The 18,316-nt window shown below is 41.3% G+C and overlaps 1 protein-coding gene across 2 annotated transcripts; it reads left to right on the top strand.

Annotated features, from left to right (window-relative positions):
* The first annotated feature begins 618 nt into the window (after positions 1-618).
* antxr1b (ANTXR cell adhesion molecule 1b) lies at positions 619-16,267 on the top strand. 2 transcript variants are annotated; one of them, XM_086186515.1, is made up of 18 exons: positions 619-930; positions 3,454-3,525; positions 3,598-3,669; positions 3,768-3,849; positions 3,962-3,995; positions 4,215-4,294; positions 5,455-5,523; positions 5,605-5,685; positions 5,776-5,836; positions 5,968-6,066; positions 7,805-7,874; positions 9,199-9,277; positions 10,240-10,335; positions 10,525-10,569; positions 10,789-10,881; positions 12,987-13,151; positions 13,739-13,819; positions 14,457-16,267. In XM_086186515.1, exons 1-18 carry the CDS (start codon positions 725-727, stop codon positions 14,838-14,840), a joined length of 1,869 nt encoding a protein of 622 aa, XP_086042641.1. In that variant the 5' UTR covers positions 619-724; the 3' UTR covers positions 14,841-16,267. The 2 variants fall into 2 exon arrangements, with proteins under 2 accessions (XP_086042641.1, XP_086042642.1); XM_086186516.1 differs by having other exon boundaries at positions 3,636-3,669; positions 14,457-16,266.
* The last annotated feature ends 2,049 nt before the right edge of the window (positions 16,268-18,316 follow it).

Below are 18,316 nucleotides of genomic sequence, written 5' to 3'. Positions count from 1 at the left end.
TCTGGTGCCACCTAGTGGATGCAGGAAGCGATATATATATAATATACATCACAGTGCAACATTATTCTGCTCCCAAATGCAAAATCCAAATATTTTCAGGTTTCACCTCCCTCTCGCTCTGCGGAACACACGCACTCTGATGTGTGTGTGTGTGTGTGTGTGTGTGTGTGTGTGTGTGTGTGTGTGTGTGTGTGTGTTGGGGGGGGGGGTGTACAAGGGTCCGCTCATCACTGCTTGCAGCTTTAAGAGCCAGAGGACCGTTCCAAAGGTTTGCTTTGTCTGGCATCAGAGTAGAAGCTTGTGTGTTACTTGAACTGTGCAGCAAGAGTACAATGCTTGTTTACCACGAAGTGGCAGTGATGAGGGAGCTGTAGAAGTCAGCAAACCAACAGGAGAAGTGAAAGAAAACAAAAGTATTATCAAGAACAAATGTTGGATGAACGCTGCGTGTACCTCTTTGGACCACCAGATGATCATTGTTGTGTTACATTGAGTGAAGTCATGCCACTGTCTGAGTGTATGAAGACAGAGAGAGAGAGAGAGAGAGAGAGAGAGAGAGAGAGAGAGAGACAGCTTCACTCCTCCTCACCAACACACATCTGCTGCTGAGGAAATGAAACATTGACCTAGAGACGAACGCTTCATACTTCAGATATTGCTCTGCACAACATGGCTGGGTGCTGAAAGAGGAAAGTAGAAGATAATCTCCATCTGGGGAATATTCATGTTTACTTTCTCGCAAGTCGAGCTGAAGCGGTCTGTTAAATCTGGAGGAATGTCCCGCTGCTGGTGCAGGCAGGTCCTGCTGGGTGTAGAAGTGGGCATGCTACTGGCGGTGCTGGTGGCCGGAGCTGCAGGACAGATCCACAGCATGAGGGAAGCGGGGTCATCCTGCTACGGAGGATTTGACCTCTACTTTGTTTTGGACAAGTGAGTGCTTCTACTTTTACTGGGAGATGAAGAGTGGACAAAGCATTCATGAGGCTCTCAAGAGAATTTCAAGAGCTGTGACTTACACGACAAACATGCAGGATTTAGCCCGCTGACCATGAGCATGTGTTTTCGTCTTTTAGAGTGTTCATCTTGTTTATTTTGTCACATGATCAGCTGATTCTGCTGAGGTGGCATGTTAGAGGTTCGCCGGAGTTAGGAATAACATGCAAAACAGTTTGAGTAGAAATATCAGTTTACAGCTCTTTCATTTCCATTTTAATGACTAAATAGGTTTGAAATGTTTCCAGAATTAATAACTTGTAATTCTGATCTGCAACAAACAAAGGCAAAACAATTTTTTCATCATGTTTTAATGAGCAGTTTTTTCTTGACATCTTAAAAATAAACAGAAAAAATCTCACCAGGAATTATTTGTGATCAAAATATCTCATTGCACTCAATATACAGCACAATTGCAGGAAATATATTCCGCAAAATCCTAATCGATTTCTCAAGAACTTCTAGTTATTTCACACACATTTACAAGCAAAAACGGCATTTAAATGTGAAATGAGATGCTTTTGCTGTGTAATAAAAAAAAAACACGATCATTCTTTGTTTAAGGGGGGGGGGTTGTTATACAATTATGAGCACTTTTACTTGAAGACAACAAAAAAACCTAAGTGACTCATCAAAGTCAGTGCTTTCATTTCCATTTCATTGAATAAACACTGGAGCAGATTTCAAGGCTGCCCTGCGAGTTCTGACATGCGGGTTAAGTTACACTGCCCATTAAACTGTCATAAGGTGAAAATGAATCTCTTAAACAGGTCAAGTCCTTTGACAGCATGTTGTTTTGTAGGTCAAATTCATGTTCTGGATGAAAATGGCTGTCTTGTCATTTCTGCAGATGCATTTAATAACTTTACATCCTTTACTGTTATCTTTCCAAATCAAAGTATTTCATCTTCGCTTTGATAGCTGCAGAGATTCCTGCTGTCAAACGCTTCGCTGAAGCTTACATCTTCAGCTCCCTGTGCTTGAGCCTAGCAGAACCCTTTCTCCATTAGAGCCAGATGTTCCAAAGATCCCAAGTCTCTGGCTGTGTCTTGCGCTGGGTCTCACATCACAGGATAAATGAAAACATAAGGGAGAGAGAAAAGGAGCAGCGCCTTGTGAGAGGAGGCTGCAGAGCTGCATATTTGCCACACCATTCTCTTGAATTATCGACTTCCGCTTTGCTGCTTTTTCTTCTTCTTTTTTTTTTTTTTTTGATGATTTCTGTGCTGAGTCTGCACCTGCTACCAAATCCAGATCTGGCACTGACTCATCCAAACAAATGATGTGGCACTTCAGCTTTTGTTCGGCTTTTTAGAACCGCAGGGGAAAATATCAAGCGTGCAGACGGAGAGTAAAACTCTCCGGCCTGTGTACGGAAGCATTATGCCGTTATCTTGAGCTCACAAGTTCATTTTTGTATTAAGTCAGCTAATTTTCAAGCTGTTTAAAGGTATCTTGCTGGGATTTAATTGCTCTTGATAACAAGATCTTGTTATCTTTAGAATCGACATCTCCAGATGAGATTAAAAAAATTCATTCCAATCACAACCGTTCTCAGTTCTCAGGTTTCACATGATACAGTTTTAGGTCGTACTTGTTGCTGGAGGCTAAAAACAAATGTTGAACTTTCATTTTTTATCATAGTTTTTTAACCCCTCAATCATCTCAGTCCTGTGGCTTAAATTTAGGACTGAAACGATCAAGTGATTCATCACCTGGTTGATGAGTGGACTACGTATAATTATCATCAATTCATCGGTTAATCAGTCAGTCGGGGTTTTATTCACATCACATCACATTCATTCAAACATGTAATTCAAAATTCAAAGCTTCACAACTGACCAACTAGAAGAGACTGAAAGATGCAAAAAGGGAGATTTGACACGCACTCGGTGATCAAAGAGGAGAAAACGAATGACGCGACAATTAAAACACGATAAAAACAGAAAAGGCAGAAAATAAAGCGATAAAAAATATTGAATGCGGAATTAAAATGATTAAATATAACAGAAGCAATTGCATGATTTATGGTAAAACTCTTCACATTCATCAAATAAAACAGTGATAACGTAGATCAGAAGAGTGTAATCGCATCATCTTTCTGGATCCACCTCTGTTTCTTCCAGTATAAGCAGATCTAGCAGGATGTGGATCTTGTGATATCATTTAATCAACATAATTGATTAAAAGTAATGATGTTTTGTTAGAATGATGTCATAATTACCCCCAAAAGCAGATCTAAGATATGAAGAAACAGTCCAGTTTTTTGTGTATGAAGACCAACATTTAACACTTTCTGCTGCTTTAGTTGTTTTTTTTTTACATTTTGTTTTTATTGGATGCAAATTCCAGTGTTTCACTCTTCTTGTGCAACGTTCTGAATGTTTGTGTTCCCAAAGGAATCATCAGCAAGCAAACTTCAAGATAATGAATACTTTTCTCTTTGACTCTCATTCTCAGGTCTGGCAGTGTGCAAGATTCCTGGAATGAGATCTATTATTTTGTTGACCACTTGGCTCACAAGTTTATCAGGTAGGTTTGCATAAATTTAACAAAAACAAAGCACAAGTTAAAGCTTTTTTTTTTTTTGTCTTCTCATTGCAGTCCTCAGCTGCGGATGTCTTTCATTGTGTTTTCAACAGAAGGACGAACTCTCATGGCTCTGACGGAAGACAGGTGACGTAGCTCTGGAACCCACTTTGCATGTGTCTTTTTTTCCCATTTTATTCCATTTCAATCATCATTCTATTCTCTGTTGGCGTGCCGATGCTCAGAGAACAGATCCGAGCTGGACTGGAGGAGCTCCGCATGGTCCAGCCGGGTGGAGACACCTACATGCATAGAGGTTTACACAAAGTAAGTCTGTTAAATGGATGGGAAACTGATCCTGCTTATGCAACTCTATGGCATCTAACTGTAGAGCCAATTAAATATATCGCCACTGACGCCATTACAACTTCTCCCTCAGGCAAGTGAGCAAATCTATTACGGGACCGGAGATGGTGAGCAGAACATTTTCCTATTTGACACTTTCCCTCTACTTGGAATCTTTGTTGACCAAATTCAAATCCAGTCATGTGGCAGAATCATCAGAAATTGTCTAAAAAAAAAAAAAAAAAACACTACAGGAAGACAATATTCTAAATGTATTTACATTCAGTATAAATGACCCATGTTTACTTAATTAATACAAGCAATCACACTTTTATTTTGTCTCTCAGGCTACCGGACAGCCAGCGTCATCATCGCTCTGACGGATGGTGAACTGAGAGAAAATCAGTTTGACCTGGCACAAAGAGAGGTGAGAGGGCTTTGGCTCCAACATGATGGTGGAAGTGAACTGGGAATATTGTGTCATAAAAGAACTTTCCTGAATGTTTTATGGCAGTAAAAGTGCTGATGCGCTATTCTGGTTTCCTACCTATCTGACAGAAGTTTTATGACATTAAAAATTCTTTCCGTTGTAAAAGGAGAATGAGTTGTGATGACTTAGGTGTAACCAAACTGCAACAGAAGATGCTCTTTTGATTCAAGCGCATGCATCACAACATATTTAATGTGATCTTTATTGCAGTGTTTAAATGTAGAAGGCCTAATGACAGTAGACATGAAAGGAATCTTATACCTTATAAAATGAAGAAGAACAGGTCAAGTGGAAGGCTGGACTGTGATTTCAGTAATAAAAAAAGGGTCCAATTTTTCGTAAGGGGTGTGTCTATGACCTGGATTCCTGGATATTCAATTCTGTTCTGTAATAATGAGTAATGGGCTTTACTCAATGCATTCCTGGAATCATCTCTGTGTGACGTCTTATTTGTCGACCTACTCAGTACAATAGGAAACTGTAAAACATCTACATAAAGGCAAAAAACAGCTTACCACACACATACACACACACACACACACACACACACACACACACACACACACACACACACACTTGCTCAAATCAGGTTACACAGTCACAGTTTGACCCGCGGTCTGTTTGCCAGGAGGAGGAGACGAGCTTTACCTCACGAATGCACTGATCTCTGCTGTATGTAACTTTGATTCGTTTTGAAAGAGCGTCCATCCAATGAGAGACTCCAGCACTCTGCGCTTGTAGTCACAAATGATCACTCGGACGCTCGGTGACAAACCCACTGGTCCGGCCTAAACACGCTTCAGGTCTGAAACAAGAAGCAATCTAACCTGCTCCACACATTCTGCACTGTGAGCTGCTTTCATTGCCGATTCATTAAAAATGAACTTCAAGTCAGGTTAAAGCTTTAAACACGCTCTGCCATTAGCCACGTTGCACTTGTTTTGTCAAAGCAGGTGTTTTCCAACAGCTGTCAACGGCATCAGTGACATCACTGGCTGAGGCGTGGCCAGGAGCTGCAGCTTCAGAGATCTAGTGGAGATTTGCTCCTTTCGGTGGGTTAATTTGTTAGTTTAATGTTTCTGCTTTTGTTCCGTCAGGCCACCAGAGCACGGCAGCTGGGTGCTACAGTTTACTGTGTAGGAGTGAAAGACTTCAATGAAACCCAGGTAACATTAAACCACTTAACCACTGGATGAATGAGTCAGTCGTAAACAATAAGTCAGTAATTGAGTTACATTTCTTGACAGCTTTCAACAATCGCCGACAGTAAGGACCACGTCTTCCCTGTGAATGATGGGTTTCAGACCCTGCACGGGGTCATTGACTCGGTAAAACTGTACCACACATATTATCTGTCAAAAATCACATTTAGCATTTAATCTGCTCATCTGCTCTGCTTCTTGTGTCTCTGCAATCAGATCCTGAAGAGATCCTGCATCGAGATTCTGGCTGTGGAACCCTCCAGCATCTGCGAGGGAGGTGAGGAATGCAAAGATTAACCTCTGTTCCTATTATGATATATTCAATTTAGATGTAATTTTGCTATCTTGATACAAGTGAGACATTCGTCCACTGCAAGGAAAAGTTAAACGGCCTGTTCAATCCCACAGAATCCTTCCAGGTGGTCATCAGAGGAAATGGATTCCTTTACGCTCGTGATGTGCAGAAAGTTCTCTGCAGCTTCTGGATCAATGATACAGTTACACTGAGTACGTACCTGCTATATGTCTTTTATTCAAAACTTTTAGCCTGTTTCCAGGCAAAACCTGATAGAAAATACATCTATCATGACATAGAAGGCTCCTGTCTGTCTGCCTGTGTGTGTGTGTGCGCACGCGTGTGTTCCTCAAACACCAAATGAAAAGACCCAGGAATGAAACTTTTGACATTTTGGAACTGGAAAAAAAAGAAGGAAGAAAAAAAAACACCCTCTGTCTGGTTTTATGTAAAAATGTCCATTCCCAGCTAGCTGGCGGGGATTTCCCCCTGGATGTCCAGGTATCCAGGTAAAAAAAGATCACATTTGATGTCCATTTATGCGCCGCAAATTACATGACCAAAAAAAAAAGAAGATATTCTTGTCTCATGAAATATATGTTTGAAAATTGTTATTCTTATTGATGAAAGTTGACAAGAATATATATCTTTTGCTCTTTCATCCTCTGTCATGTAATTTAGGGTGCATAAATGGACATCAATTCATGCAATTCAGAATCTCCTGATATTCCTACATAGAAATTAGTATAGTAAGTGAGGATCTAAGAAAGAACGCAGTATATTATCCAAACGTAAGTATAACAAATGATTTAAAAAAAGATCATTTTAGACACAAAAATAGATTCCCAGGGCTTTCAGCTTATACATTTGAAGCAAACAACCTTGGAGGTCCCAGTGTTAGAAGGGGAGTGTGTCCCTGGACCAGGTACGAACATCTGGATTATACTGAAACTGAACGTGAAGTAATTACATGTATGGATACAATGAAAGATTACAGTGATTCCATAGTTCCTGTCAGATCTACGTCCCATTTTAACTTCTTTTCTCTTATGTTTTGGGTCAGCACTGTCAGGATTGCTTCTCTGAATCAAATGACAGCTGAACGGTAGATAGATTTCACAGGAGTTTGGCGAGACACTCGTGTGTCTACGGTAAATATGCTCGCAACGCAGGACGGGAGCTTGATTTTGGACTTGCAGCTCTTGACGTGAAACCGTGCAAATTAGTGCAAAATGCCAAACGTCTACTATGCATCACAATTAGTGAAGACATTGTTTTATTGGAGGAAAACATGTTTGCTGCCACAGCTGTAAAAAAAAAAAAAAAAGAAGAAGAAGAAGAAGAAGAAAAAAAAGCCTCAAGTGGCGACGGGAAGAAGCTGTGAAAGTCATTTAGAAGGATGGAGAGTAGTTTAAATATAATACAGTATGAAAGAGCACATTTGTGTTTGAATGTCTCATCCCTCTGTTGTGAAGTAGTAGAGGATAATGCTGTTGGTGGTGTGTGTCCATCCAAACATGATAATATATTCCAGTCATTAATAGATTCCACTCAGCATCCACATACGATAGTGTGAAAAGGTTTATTTTGACCATTTGCACAAGAATGAGTAGGAAGAAGATCTCAAAGATTCAAATTCACCCCCTAAAAAAAAAAAAAAAAACTGCGCCACCTTCCTGTGCTTTGACTCAGCTGGTAGAACGCTCAACACTTCTCAGATGTCTAGAGGGGAATGTGGATCCCATCAAGGACGAGCGCCATCCTCGCACACATTAGACACTCACTCAGCCAGCGTAAATAAACCACAACCCGCCTTATTTGCCTCATTTTCCATAGAGAGGAAGTCCAGGAATTTAGTTACCAAAAGAATATCATGAGGCTTCTGAAAAGATTCTCCTTCTTCATATGGTGACTTTGCTGCATATGAACCTTTTAATTCTCGTTTGACAGTGAAAAGACCTTTGGTGGTGAGAGATACCTACCTGCTGTGTCCAGCTCCTGTTTTGGAAAAAGAAGGAACGTAAGTTGTGAAATAGCTTGGCTCACTTGATTTATGTTTCCTCTTTGAGATGTTTTTTGTTTTGTTTTGTTTTGTTTTACTTATTATATCAGACTTAAAAAAGAAAGAACTTGGACAGGGTGGTTTAATAGGAAAAAGAAGTTCAAGTAAAAGTTCACTAGTGTTTCTGCTGTAGGAGTCTGAGAGCACACTTTTTCTGGATTTCTGTGCTGTGAGATCAGTAAAGTTGATCTTATCTTGTTAGAAGGTGAACAGAAGTGCAATCTATGAATTTAGAAATGTGAAGGCCTGGTGATTTGGATGCTATCAGCCCATTAAATGGCCCTCATCAGCTGTAATCCAGAGCAAATACTTGAAGTGGTTGGCTCCAGCTGAAGAGACAGATGCTCACTGGCAGCCATTTTGATTATGACCAGGAAAAACAAGTGAAGATGACATGAATGTCAAGTCTTCTCCAGGATGTGGTTTGAGGTTGTATACAGCTGTGTTTCCATCAGTGAGTTGGCACTATCTTGACACAATAAAACTGTGGTTTATCAATGGTAACAATAGATCCATGATTCCCAAACTGGGGTGTGTGTACCCTCAAGGGTACGCACAGTTGCATTAGAGGGGTTTCACCAAAAAAACAAAACTGTATCCTCTCAAAATCCACCATCAAAAACAAACCCATGTTTAATGCTTTTCCAAACCACAAGACTGGCTCTCCTTCTTCCACTGATTGGCACAAAGGCACCAAGTATGACCCAATCACAGGCAGACGAGGGCCGTGGGAGGGTCTTCTGGGGATGCGCACATGTCCAATTCCTCCTGAGCCAGAAAAAAAAGGCCTTTTAGCACCCAATATGTTGCTTTACTTGCTCAAATATGAAGAAATGTTTGAAATGATCTCACATTATCTAGTTTGCGCTCAGTACATCCCAAATGCCCAAACCATCAGCAGCGGAGCTTTTAGTACCATTCCTTACATCGTTAGCATGAATGTTAGCAGTGTTGCCTAGCCACTGGTGGTGCTAGCACTAGCTGGAGAGGTGGAGGGGTACACAGAAGGAAGGTGAAAGTTTCTGGGGATGCAGGACTTACTGTTGAACCTAGACGCTATGCACCTTCTGGCTTACTGGTAGATAGAGTTTAAAGCATCCCAGTGGCTAGGCTAACTGATGCTAATGTGCCCAGTTAATGGGCATGTTAAAAGTGCAAAACAGGTTTGGCTTTGCTTCATGGTCAATTGAAACGAGATACTTCAATTTCTGCACGCAGTTTACAACACTGAGAGGTTGAGTGCTGTTCGTAACACAAACTCCCAATTCTAACTTCTCTGCAGGGCGGCTACTCTCCACGTCAGCATGAACAACGGCCTGAGCTTCATATCCAGTTCTGTCACCATCACCGCAGTCACTTGTGTGAGTACCATGTGACACATGAGGATCGGACGATAAGTGAATGATGAACTCACCCTGAAAGCATCGGCCCAACCGGAGTAGTGAAATGGTTTAGTATCTTTTCAGAAGATTCACAACTATATTAAGTGATTACAACATGACTTAATTCTTATTAATGGATATTTTGTTCTTTTTGCCATCTGCTGCTGTTCTCAGTTTATATCTTGAAGGCAGTTTGAAACCACCTGTTGTCCCAAATGTGCACTTCTATTTGACCGGATTTTATTATTAGCTTTGACTTTGAAAAGTTGTTGTTTATGTTCTTTTAATCCTCCCATACGTCCCTAAAGGTGTGTCAATCAAGCTTTAAAGGTACATTTTTAAAACCAAAGAGGCTGAATAAAGATTTTGTAATTGATGTCAGATGCCCTGCCTACCTTTATGTGACCACCTTTGGAACTTAATACGCACATGTTGTTGTTCATAAATGACTGTTGTTGTTGTTAAAAACATGAGGATGTAATTGCTGCTGTGCCTTATTACCTAGTATCAGTTTAGTCATATCCAGAGCATCCTAATTCACAATGAGTCTTGATAATATACCAAAAAATACCGTATGAGGCTGTATGAAATGAGAAAGCCTCCCTCGGCAAGATGTTTCACATCGATCATGAGTGTTTCATATTAATACTGAATGGGATCAAAACCAGAATGAGACATAACAGGAACGATAGCTCATTTAATAAAAACCTAGATAAAGAACAGAAAAAAAATATGAAAACCTTTGAAAAACTTTACTCGAAAGCATCAGCTGTCGTGTTTTGCCTGCAGCTTGTATCAGGGACCTTTTCTACAGGCTGTGGGTTGTTTCCACTGACGTAGTGACCTTTGACGCTTCCCTCGTCCATCAGGGTTGTGTATTTTGTTCATCTCAACTTGAATGTGAGATCATTAATAAGCTGTTTTTTTTTCTTTCTTTCCAGTCTGATGGGACCTTCGTGGCCATCGCTCTGCTCATTCTGCTGCTCCTGCTCACCATTGCTCTACTCTGGTGGTTCTGGCCTCTCTGCTGCACCGTGGTATGACACCCATCGCAGTCTCACGTTAACAAATAAAAGCTTGAACTCTCAGAAATTGCACATTTTATTGTTGTTCTGCAAACCTGGATGAATCAGATTTTCTGAACTATTCAAGTTACAGTAATGTGTGTGTGTGTGTGTGTGTGTGTGTGTGTGTGTGTGTGTGTGTGTGCGCCCGTGTGTTTGCAGGTCATTCATGAGCCACCTCCTCCTGCAGTCATAGAGGACATTTCTGTGAGTGGTTTAATACACACAGAGCTGTACAGGTTTGGTATAACTCAACATTTTGTGTGCAGCTTCAATAATAATCGATCACTTTGAAAGCACCACATCAAGTACCAAAGCAAACCCAACCCAGACGTCACTACTGTTACACTCCCGATCAAGCACAACACAACCACCCTTGTTTTACTCCTGCAAACCCCTGAGAAGGTTTCCCTTCTTCTTCTTTAGGATGACGAGGACGGTTTTCCTAAAAAGAGGTGGCCCACGGTAGATGCTTCATACTACGGAGGCCGAGGAGTCGGAGGCATCAAGAGAATGGAGGTAGAGAGATGACGACCATGATAGCAGTGTAGCTGTAGAGTGTAATACACAACAGGTGACCATGAGACATTTGGTGAGGGTTAAGCGTGACGCCTGGTGAGCTTTTACTTCCAGAAAAGGCTCGCATTTTATGAAGGAGGAAAATTAATCATCACTATTTGTTTGTCTGACTGCAGGATGTCGAAAAACATGAATGGATAGGGTTTGATGAACTTTGGTGCAAGACAAGTGCATGCTTTTCAGAAGAATCTGGATCAAATTGTTCATCCTGGATCCTGAACAGTGTTCTTGGATATTAAATCCTAATTAAGTGTTAGAAGCTGTAATTAAAAACTGTGATTAGAAGCAGATACAGCCTAGACAGCACTCAGGGAACGTGCAACCCTGCCAAGGAGGTTACATGACTAGAGAATGCCAATGAGTTTCATGTCATATTATCAAATATTAAATAAATGTTCTTTCTAATCTCCGGGAGCCAAGTAGTTAAATCTCTAATTAAGATACATGGTCTCAATGAATTTTCTTCTACATCCTGGCAATGGCCTAAGACAGTGTTCAAGATCCACAATTTAATCCAGATCATCGCCCAAAGTGAACCACATGTTCCTCGTAATTCCTTCCTACTATTGGTTTTAGTGCTATCCTGACACTCGGGATCAATTTGAGAGTTTGCATTACCAAAAATATTTGGTCAAAACTTTTTTATAGGCGTTGACTGAACGTTCAACCATCATCACAAAAGAACTGAATCCAAATGCTTCTTTTTCAATTCTCTATTTATAAAAATATGAAATATCAAAGTCTCTCAAATCTGCTGGCCAGCTTCACACTCAAAGAAACGCGACTCAGATGTACGTGGCTGCTCCTGAAATGTTTAAAGATGGAAGATCAAGCGCAAGTACAACAAGAAGAGTTCAGCAGGTCGAGAGGATCTTTGAAGAATAAGAACACGCTGTGTGGCGTGTGCCGAAATGATCCGGCCACGGCAACGCGACTGTCTAAAGGGGCTAAAAGTTTCACTAAGCTTCCAAACAGAGCTGTGGAAAATATGCACACCCTCGTTTAGGGGCTTTCTCTGCCAAATTAAAGCTTTCATGGCTCGTCTGGCAGCTGCGTCCGAATTGTCACGGTCGCTTGAATTACTTGTGTGTTTGTGTGTGTAAATGCTTGTGTAGGTGTCTTGCAGGTCGTTGTCCGTTTGTAGTCGAGATGTTTATCCTGGGTTTATTGTGTTTGTTCACCTGCCGTAAGGACTTGGTGATGAATTAGTAGCTAAATCTGATTTCAGATGTTTTCCGCATGGTTTTCAACATAAACACAATTAATAAACTCAACTCATAATAAAACAAAGAAAGCTAACGCCATGCGGGATCAATTGATTTTCAAGTGGTTCATTTGGCATCAAAGTCCTGGGAAAATGAAGGAAAAACGTTACTCAGCCTGTGGATAAAATCTCTGTTGATTTTTAAGCTTTTGAGCCGTAAAACGGTTTCAATGTTCTCACAGGTTTGCGGAAAACTTCACATCAGAAATTATGATGCAATAAAATTGGAAGGGAGGATCCAAATTCCCCGAGTGGCCGTCGAGAAAGAGAGAAAGAAATACACGAGATACGTTGTTCCCATGCTTTGATTACTTTGAGGGAACAAGTTACACCTCGCCGCAACGTATAAATTCAGTGATGAGAACAAATTAGATCTTGTGGCCACAAATTAATCACTTGAGGGAACAAGTTGCATGTAGTGTCCCAAATATATTATATAATATATAATCTAACAATATTCTTTATCGATGGTACTGCAATATTCTGTTTTCTTTGATTTTTTTTAATAGGATTGATTAAATTCTTCATCAGAACAAGATGAACACGTTAAGGCATTCATCAAACCTGGATTTGCTCCAATCAGCTGCTTTATTAATCACCTTTCTACTGCCAGATCAAGCTGACGTAACAGTTGTAACAAATGCCATGAATCCTGCTGAAAATCTTGCCAAAGATCCTACGTCACTCTGAAAAGATCAAGATGAATAATTTCACCGTTAATTCTAACTTTGATTTTGGTCTCAGATTGCAGTGCCTTGCTAACATATTCTGCTTCTTTTAGGTCCGATGGGGAGATAAAGGCTCCACCGAGGAAGGAGCTAAACTGGAAAAAGCTAAAAATGCTCGAGTTGTGATGCCAGAGGAGGAGTTTGAAGCCCCTCCGCCGCGTTCGTACTACAACACGCACAAACCTGTCTACCCACAGAAGTGGTACTCTCCCATTAAGGTGCCTCAACTCTTCTGCTCATCAATAATACAGTCATTAAGCTTTCAAAGTCAAGAGGAATCAAAATGTATTATTTAACTCCTATCCTAGTGTATGTCCAGGAAGAGGGACGCCCTTTTCAGATGCTCCATAACTGCAGTGTGTTTGAAAGTAACGGTCTCTTCCTCGGCGCGGCGTCTATTCACAAGAACTTACTTCTAAGATTTCTGGGAATGATTTGTTACCGAGAAATAGAATTTGTTTCCTAACATATTAGTCAGCGGAACGGACAGTAATAAGAACCAGATATGAACTGAGCTAACCTCTGAATATGGAATCTGTTGAGTGGGTGTTATTGCTAACAAATTCAGTCCCATTTAAAGCCTCTTATATGGAGGAATCGAAGAGGGACATCTGGAGCAGAAAGTGGAGCAGATACAGTCTGGCTGAGTGAAAAATAAACAGACCAACTCCTTTTATTTGTGCTTTTTATTTGCTTGAAGGTAACTGAGATGTTGAAAGGAATGTTTTTGCTGGCCAGTGCACTCAGAACCATTTATCGTCAGAGGTCATTGTTATAACATTTATCTGTGATCGTCTTTCTTCAGGGAAAACTGGACGCTCTGTGTGTTTTCCTGAGGAAAGGTTATGACAGAGTGTCTGTGATGCGACCTCATCCTGGAGACAAGGTGAGACATTTAGAGGCCAGGAATTATATCGGAATGCCAAGAAGGACAAGTACACGTACATCAATAAGATTATGAATGAACTACTTGGCAAGCATGGCTTTTAAGAATTTTCCAGATTTTTCTTTTAATTCATCACCTCTTTTGAATTAGAGATGAAGGGAGTCTGAAGTGAAGGCCTCTGGCTCCCGATCAAAGCAATCCTATATGCGTGACAGATTACCTTCAATTCATCACAGGATTAAGCATTCTGAGAGTGTCATCAAATCACATGAAGAATGACCGCCAAGTGGCACGAAGAGTAGACAAAGATAAATACAGCATTGTCTGGGGAATGCATTTGTCTGCAGAAGTCATTAAAAAAAAAGTCAATGCTGCCTCCTCCAGCTCCCAGCGTCAGCGCGGTGGGGCTGGCAGGAATGCTGTTTTCTTCCATGACACTCACTAACAGAGGAATTTCCTCTTTCCATCTGTTTCAAGCTGCCACTCGCTATGCCACAGTAGTTTTAGGAATTTAAACAGCAGGAATAGGACTGCTGTTTCTCCACAGAAGCTTTCCTCACATATTATAATGCATTTATATTCGTTTAACCAAGCAAGTATTGACGATTTTTAACCGATGTCTTTGTCGCCCCGACAGGGCAAGTGCATCAACTTCACGCGGAGTAAATCCTACCCCGCTCCTCGCTATCCCATCTACAACCATCCCTCCACGCCCATCTACACTTTACCCCACAGTTACCAGCGTCGGTTATCAGAGGACAGCAACCTCTTCCACCTGCCCCCCTCGCCAACTTCAACTCTCCCTCCTCTACCCTCCACTCCTCCCCCGCCGTCCTCCAACAACACTCTCATGTATACACCACCTCCAAACAGAGCTCTGCCCTCCACCGACCTGAGCTACACTTCTGCACCCCCTTCTCCAACCGGCTCTCTACCACCTCCGCCTCAAGGCCCACCTCCCTGTAGGTCTCCTCCCCCTTCACGGCCTCCTCCGCGTCCCAATCATGAGAACAATTGTTGACAAAGAAGAGTCAAGACTTTGGGGGTCAGAACTCAGGATGGAAACCCAGGATGGAGACTTTTCCGCTGAGCTTGTTTTATTTTGTCTGGATGGACTGCAAAGTGGAGGGACATTGAGGTGTAAAGTTGCAGCCGCTGATTCAGCACCTGAACAGTTAAAAACTATCCACATGTCTATGTCTATTTCCTCAACAAGTGGCTACGACATGATATGCCATGAATTTTGACCATTTTAGAGAATATTTAGTGTTGCAAGCACAGCTTTAGCAAGCAAATGCTATTGGAGTTAAGCAATAGTGTGTAAGAAAAATGTTTCCTCATATCAAATCCAAAACTTGTCCGATGAGAATCTTTCCCCTGAACAATGATAACGTGAGCTCAAACCATCGATTGTGTATAAAAATGGACGACATAACAGATCCTCAAAAGTGAAGCTGAAAGATAATGGTCACCATCCCCGTGGCTGACTCCCCTTCCATGTTAGTGGGTGGGGCTTATCCTGCATTCCATTCCAAGTCAGAAGTCCATAACTTTGGGTTGGGATGCATTCCACATGCGTTTGCTCAGGAAAACTGGGAATTGCCTGTAGCAACCTGAAGTTTGTTAATCAAGTGTTGTGATGTGGGGATGGCTGGTTACATGCACGCGCACACACACACACACACACACACACACACACACACACACACACACACACACACTGACACACACAATGAAAAAAGAGCTGCAAAGATGTAGCATTCACAAATCACCTGAATGGAAACAGATATTTAATGGAAAGTAAAATGTTTATGAAAAGCTCATTCTGCTCAACTTCTTAGTATGCTGCCATGTTTGCTTTGACATCAGGTGGGTACACTCAGGATCAGTGGATTCTGCCAGAGCTGCTGACTCCCAGGGTTCCCAGGGGGAAGTTTCAACAGAAGATGCACCCTCTGTTTACAATGTGGAAGACACCTGGCGGACCCTGAGATCACAATTCAAAATGGCTGCCCTGCACATCAACAGTCTGAATAATATAATATACAGGTTTTTTTTGTACTTCTGTCTTATTTGGTTCACATTAAATCAGTCACACATGAGAAAAAAATCTAAATGTAATTATTTTGATACTGCTATTAAGATATGAATAGCGATATTAAAGGGAATGTTAATCTTTTCACGATCGCTCTCATTTTCATTGAAAAGCCAATGGAAACGCTAATCACAAATGCTTTCTGTGGGAATCTGTATCAAAAATTGTGTTTTTCTTCTTAAGTCAGTAAAAGATGATGTGTTGGCAAGACATTGTTGCTCCAAGACAACAATATTTAATTTAAAATAGAATTTGACACAAAGTAACCTTTTTCACAGATATTGCACCTTCCTGTAATGTAAAAATTGCAGTTGGGCTTATTGCAATTTTGATTAAATTTCCATTGATTGTGCAGCCATATTTGGTTCTGTTGTCTTCTATCTGCAGACATGTTGCCTTGATATTTGTACACATAAAATACTGCATACAGCGTTGCTTTCCGCTGCAGCTGTCGCGTTGATGATGTGTGTTTCTTTACTTGTTTCCCCAGTTCTGCTGCAATGTGGTCAACTCTGGTGTGACATCACTCCCTGTTCCATCCTCTGATAATATAAAAGGAATGTAGCTTTATTATTCTTTCCCCAAAAGATGTTTTTTGTCATTTAGGAAGTTCTTCTCTGACTGGCTGTTCCATTGCTCTTATACCTGAGAAGTTTAATCATTTCTTTTATGCTAGAAACTGCGATTGGCGTGAATGGACTGAGTGAAGCAGCAGTGGCTGCAGGAATCTACTCGAGAAAAGAAAAATAACTTTCCATCAGCAGAGTATCTGTCTGAAGACATAAACTGAGTTTGGCAGGATCTCAACACCACAGCTCCAGACTGTCAGCAGCACCTGCTATACCTGGCAGTGGTAACACTCGCTCTTTCTGTTTTGTGTCACTGTTATCATGATCTAATTGTATCTTACAAATATTTAATGTCTACGTGAAGAGCAGAACAAACTGGACGTGAGTTGGAAATAGAGTCTTATTGTATAGTTAGTCTCAAACAAAACTCGCACAAGCTGCTGTATGCTAACACACAATGCCTGTGACTATTTTGGGTTTCTGTTCAATATTTAATCTCTGGTCCTTTTACAATGCAGGGTTTCAGCTTTAAACACCAGTCATGGATCAGGGAGCCTCCAGTCCAGTTAGGCGCTGACTTCTCACAATAAATACGAGGGGATTTTTGTGATTATAGCTTAAAAACTAGGAGATGTGCACTTGTGTGTCTTTGCAGCCCAAAGTGCAGTTTGTCTTGTACAGCGGCGTGTTGAAAAACAGAGTGGAGGTAGAACGAACATCATGCTTTCTGTTTCCAGTTGTGAAAATGTTATTTGGTGGTATGAGTAACAATAAAGGTCATTAAAGTTACAACAAAGATCATTATTAAAGGAGTTTAAAAGTTATGAAAAAAGCACAGTGTCCTCTCTCCCACTAGCATCCCAATTACTTTCAATTCAAGTTTCAATATCAAATACTGATATTCCGCAAGATGATAGATGTGAGGTGGTTTGACCCGCGACTGACAGACTCTGAACTGCCCGGAACCGTCATGGCTGGAACGTGGCTAGAAGCGGCTGACAGCTGGGAACATGTCACACCTGCTGCATACCTGGGGGAGTTTGGTGGATTCCTACAGCTTCAATAGATGATCTGTGTGAGTGGTTCGTGGTCTGGGTACCTTCTGATTAAAGCTTAACGCCATTACAGGATGCATCAACCACAGCACAAACAACAAGTGCACCTCCTTATTAAAAGAAACACTATGCACTTCCACACAAAAGCCAGCAGTGTAACTTTGTTTGTTTGTTTTTTTCTTCGGGGCTCTAGATGCATGTCCTGCAGCTGCCAGGATCTGCCTCAGGAAACCTGAGTAGAGCTTCTGGCATTGCATTTTGGAGCAGTGGACACAGAGAGGCAGGTGTGTGTGTGTGTGTGTGTGTGTGTGTGGGGGGGGGTCATAGCTAAGACGAAGTGTTTAGGGGATCACACTACTCTTCAGGTGATCCTCCGCAGATCTTGTATTATCGTAGGTTTTTCTGAGTTAGCATTAATCTTAGTCTTTTACTTGTGCTGATTTTATAGTTTATTTTATAAGTGAACATTGATGGAGCAGTGAATTTGTTTCTGTGTTCTCACACCCCTGGGTGGATGCGACCGTTGTCATGCGTGACAATGGCTGTTTCCACAGGGACATTAAGTCCTCAAATGTCCTGGTTGAACCTGAACTGATCAGGCGTGTATGACTGACCTTGGCTGCAGCACTATTGATCAGAGCCAGGCTTTTCATCACTTCTCAGGTATGATATCTGGCTTCGGCTCACACTCTTCACTTATCAGCCACTTTCCAGAATAATCACTTCCATCCCTTCACAAACCACCTTAATTCTGTGTGTGTACTCCAGGGACCCTTGC

This window comes from Aulostomus chinensis, chromosome 19 (assembly GCF_037954235.1).
Source record: "Aulostomus chinensis isolate RoL2024-O1b breed Wild chromosome 19, RoL_Achi_v1.0, whole genome shotgun sequence".
In the NCBI taxonomy this organism is placed as follows: domain Eukaryota; kingdom Metazoa; phylum Chordata; class Actinopteri; order Syngnathiformes; family Aulostomidae; genus Aulostomus; species Aulostomus chinensis.
This window is presented reverse-complemented; position numbering and strand designations above follow the sequence as displayed.